The sequence below is a fragment of the Lathyrus oleraceus genome, chromosome 4, assembly GCF_024323335.1.
Source record: "Lathyrus oleraceus cultivar Zhongwan6 chromosome 4, CAAS_Psat_ZW6_1.0, whole genome shotgun sequence".
In the NCBI taxonomy this organism is placed as follows: domain Eukaryota; kingdom Viridiplantae; phylum Streptophyta; class Magnoliopsida; order Fabales; family Fabaceae; genus Lathyrus; species Lathyrus oleraceus.
Window position 1 is genome coordinate 236,125,213 of NC_066582.1, and position 4,704 is coordinate 236,129,916.

Sequence of the window (4,704 nt, forward strand, 5' to 3'; positions counted from 1 at the left end):
TGATGTCTTTATTCTATAATAACTTAATACTAATAATTGAAGGGCTCTAAGTAAATATACCTTCCGTAAAAAAAAAAGTGAAGATACCTAAAGCCATGTTATTCCTAAAAACTAATCATCCAGTGTGACTATTTGTCATTTTCTCCACGTAGTTAAAACACTGAATTTAAGTACACTTTTCCATCAATCTCAGCACTAACAAATTGCCACATGTACCCACGTCATAGCCTGCAAATTTTTTACACACCACTACCACTACCCCAAGTTCAGTAGCATGAACCTGTCTCTAAACATATCAGATTTGTAATTTTAAACTTAAAGTTATGCTCACAAAATAGGGCTATTGAACAGTTTATGAGAAAACAAGAGGTAACTGAACTTGGCTCATGTTCAGCTCATCCCCTCGACGCGATGACTCGTATAAAAATACTGAGAATACATTCACGATGTATCCTTACAATTAAAACTGAATCTCATATAATATAAAATATCAACTAAGTTTCCCCTTCATCACTTTCGCCTCCAAATAAGGAAGCCATTTTCATAGCAAGCTTTGCGGCCATTTCCCTTCTTTGAAAATCAGGCATCAATCTTAACCCTGTGCGCATATTTCCAATTTCAGACATCAACTGTTCCAGATCCTCTAATTCAAGACATTCACTTTCGTCTAATTTTCCATCTCTTTCAGAATTTACCATACTGTGAACAACAGCCCTGTCAACGTGGTTCTGAAATTCATTGCTTGAAGTTGTGAGCTGGAGCTCATTATCAGATTTATTCCGATCGTCATGTTCACAAGCTGTGTTGGGATTGTTTTGAGGAACTGATGATTCCCCTGCATCCAAGGAAGTTGCAGAAATCCATCCTTGTTCAGTTTCGTCCCAAGCATCCTCTAAACCATCGGATAGAACTTCATACTCTTGTTCATAGTCAGATTCTTCCGAAGATATCTCTGAAGAACAGAAAGAGGATAACCCAAAATTAGTACACGTTTACTTAAAATTACTCGATGTGTAGCTAGGAGCATGCTGCAAAGAATAAAAATAAGTAAAGAAAGAGACCTTCTATCTCTGGAAATGATGGTTGGCTTATCCTTTCACCAGATTTCAGTACCATCCCAGGCCACATATGCGCGGAAAGTGCCCCATAGAGGCGTTCAATTCCTTGTAAATCACCATCTACAGACAAGCCTGTAAACAACATTTCTTTTTATCAAGATATAAGTTTATATATGTAACGAAATTGCACCAGATCAATATAAAAGGAAAAGATTATGTGTAGTACGGCTATAAACCAGATCAATATAAAAGGAAGCGAAGTTATACATTTGTCAAAATCGGCATTGGAAGCACAAGCTTCGATGAACTCAATATTATGCTCAGCACACCATTCCAAACATGACTTTCTGATGTCCCAGGACGGTTCTTCACTCCCTAACAAACTAGTTCCTTCAGATTCAGATATTCCATACTCGGAGAATTCATTCGCAGAAGAGTCTTCGAGTTTCAGCAACCGTCTTCTATATTCAACATGGACAGGATGATCTGGAACCAGATCTACTTTGTTTCCAATACATAATAATATCTCAAAGTTTTGAATATCAGTATGTGAGACCCAACCTTGAAGTGCAGTTAGCGAAGATAACTGCACATAACGAGAAAAATAACTATACATTACATAAACATTTAACTTTCTTATAAATACTCAACCCACAAGCGAAACAAGAAAGTGTCCATTCCGTTCCAAATATACGCTCTTTAAGCAAATAAAAATTGTCTCAAAATAAATGTCATTTATATTTTTCTTTTTTTTTCATAATCTAAATAGAATAACAAGCACAAGGGATACTCGAACCCGAAACAAATTAAGAATTTATGACTTCCCACGGGTACACACGCCACGCGTAAAACATCACTATATTTTTCTAATGTAACATTAATTAATTTATCCTAGTTTTACCCCTAAATTAATGTTGTGCACATGCTTTCAAGTCATTTAGTATTTTTCTTATTCGGTGTGAAAAAACTTTAAACCATGCTTATTTTTGAAGAGATGGAGTCATTCAAATAATAATTCAACCATTCTTCAGCGCAAGAATATGAAATCTAAACAATAGCAACCAACATAAGACATCTGTCAAGTATGTATTCAACAGTCAAGGATCAAACAATCAGCAACATGCAGAAAAACATAACAAATTAGCAGGAATCAAAATGAAAGTTTAGAAACTAACATCATTCATGTCAAAGACCATCACCAAAGCAGTCATTTGATCAAACCCGGGAACATTCTCGACAGAAAACCCGTCACGAAGATGAGCCATCCAAACAGCAACATCAGCAGTATAGTATTTAGTGTTAATAGTCCACCTATTGATAACTCCATGATCAAATTACACAATGACAAAAACTCAAAAACGTAAATCATAAACAATCCTTTGAATAAAATGGTTCATAGAAAACATACCCATGAACATTTACTTCAGAAGCCGAATCAAATGCATCTTCAGAATCAACAGATAGCAATCCTAGAGAAAAAAACAAAAATCATGCGGTAATTAAACCCTAAAAGTAATAATTATAGCAGAGTTACATTATGAAAACCTAAAATTGAAGATAAGAGTAAAAGCGAGATAGGCGGTTACGGGAAAGGAGGGTGCGTTTTCCGACGGTGGAGGATCCGATGATGAAGATTCCGGGTCGGTTTTCGAGAGAAACCGGATCCGTTTGTGATTCGGTAACATCCATGTGTGGCAGTTGGAAAATTAGTATGAGGTAAATTACTCAAAAAGTCGGAGATTGTGATTTTGTTCTTCTGCTACCGATTGTTGGAGTTGTTCTTCGTTCATTTCTTACTGTCACGTGTTCTTCGAGGTTTCGCTGTGGTGGCGAAGGTCGTGTTCTACTCTGGTAGGGTGCACAGTAGTAACGGTGTGTCGCTTGGCAGTGTTGTTGGCCCATTTGAACTTAGGTTGGGCTTCTAGCATTTTGGGAGTTATCCCACACTATCTGACACTCCCGATTGATGTATTTTTACTATGTTGTAATATTTTAAATTTTTTTAAAATAAGTTTTTTATCGAATTTTTAGAGTCAACTATCTAATTTTTCTGAATAAGTGTACAATTTTATTAACAATTTAAATTTTATACGGGATTTCTAAAAAAAATATGTATTTTTATTAATATTTTTAGAATGTCATATAAAAACTTATGCTTCTCATACATTTTTATTAGTTATTTCGAAAATTTTGATAAAAAATCATTTTCTCATATATTTTTATTTAATATTTTAAAAAATATGGTTAAAATGCATTCATTTCAACAAATTATTTTGAAAAATCCAATAAAATTGCACATATGCATACCAATTTTTTCAAAAAATACGGTAGAAGAAAATGTTGAAATGGTTAACCAGATATTTGAAAAAAAATCCGGGAAAGTCATGTTTATTTTTGGATTTTAAAAAATGGTAGTTCATATTTCTTCGTTTTTTTTGTGGACTAGAGAAAAAGACAGGACGATTACTTCTAAGAAGCTTAACAGAGTTGCAGAGAGGACTCGTGTGAGGGAAGATGGCGTCGAAGATTTGCATATTCTAGCGGGGAGAGTATCTTCAACTTATTCTTATAGGAAGCAGATGGTTGAGCAGACACACACACACACACACCGTAGTATCCGACGTAGAGGAGAAATAGCTGATGGACGGGCTAGAGATCTTACTGATGAGTCTTATGTTACGATTTTTGACGATGTCCATATAGGAACTGAGGAAATGCAAGGCCAGGATGACAAAAAGATGGTGACAGAGAAAAAAATGGCCCATCATAGTAAGACATATGCATTGGCTGATATGGATGTGACTCCTCAATATGATATAGAGATATCTCCTCTAACAGATACAGAGGTGACTATTACGTGTGATATAGAGGTTACTCCTCCGGCTCATACACAAGCAATTTCTCCGACTTCGAAGGAGTCGTCTGTACACACTGGTGGAGGTTTCTTTGGGGGCCCAATGACTATTTCGTGCTCACTAGATTTGTCAATCATGTGGCGTTGAGATTATGCCTAGGGGTGGCAAAACGGGCCCGGCCCGCGGGCCATGCCCGTTTTACCCGTCATTTTTGGCGGGCCGGGCCAAGGATTTAGGCCCTCACCCTCAAAAGTGTCCGCCCCGCCCCGCCCCGTTTTATTCGCGGGCACGTGTATTTACATCAATTTTTGTATTTTTAGGCTTAAAGAGTGCAGTGCCCGCGGGCTTTCCCCGCCCCGCCCTCACTTTTTTGCGGGGCGGGTCTAGGTTTTAGGCCCACATCCTCAACTATGACCGCCCCGCCCCGCCCCGTTTTTTTGCGGGCTTTTGCGGGGCGGGCATGCCCGTTTGCCACCCCTAATTATGCCATAGAAAGGTATATATGTGTTATTTTGAACTTGTTTTATGTGTTATTGATACGTTGAAAAAAATGATGTTTTAACCTTGTTTGTTACAGGAACGTCTGTCGCTGAAGGTACCCACGAAGTGTAGCTGAAGAAGTACTTAGATGTCGAGCTGCCTCCTGATGGTTAATTTTATATGTGCAAGTAAACACAGTCAAACTAGCAGCAAGTGATAAGAAAGAGTATTGATCCTACAAAGATTGTATTAAGCATAATGATTTTCATACAAGAAATTGTAAAGTAAATATGAGCAAAGATAATAAAATA

At 37.2% G+C, this 4,704-nt stretch overlaps 1 protein-coding gene across 1 annotated transcript; it reads right to left on the minus strand.

Annotated features, from left to right (window-relative positions):
- Positions 1 to 281: 281 nt before the first annotated feature.
- LOC127074790 (uncharacterized) lies at positions 282 to 2,988 on the minus strand. Its single transcript, XM_051016152.1, has 6 exons — positions 2,645 to 2,988; positions 2,467 to 2,527; positions 2,234 to 2,369; positions 1,326 to 1,644; positions 1,062 to 1,190; positions 282 to 952 (listed from the first exon to the last, which is right to left on the minus strand). Exons 1-6 carry the CDS (start codon positions 2,745 to 2,747, stop codon positions 495 to 497), a joined length of 1,206 nt encoding a protein of 401 aa, XP_050872109.1. The 5' UTR covers positions 2,748 to 2,988; the 3' UTR covers positions 282 to 494.
- Positions 2,989 to 4,704: the final 1,716 nt, after the last annotated feature.

What these genes read in the sequence shown, in the direction of transcription:
- LOC127074790 (XM_051016152.1), bottom strand. Translation starts at nt 2,747, where the DNA reads ATGGATGTTACCGAATCACAAACGGATCCGGTTTCTCTCGAAAACCGA. An exon ending in CAATGCCGATTTTGACAAAT is followed by an intron (nt 1,191 to 1,325) that starts GTATAACTTCGC and finishes TGTTGTTTACAG; the next exon opens with GCTTGTCTGTAGATGGTGAT. An exon ending in ATCATTTCCAGAGATAGAAG is followed by an intron (nt 953 to 1,061) that starts GTCTCTTTCTTT and finishes TCTGTTCTTCAG; the next exon opens with AGATATCTTCGGAAGAATCT.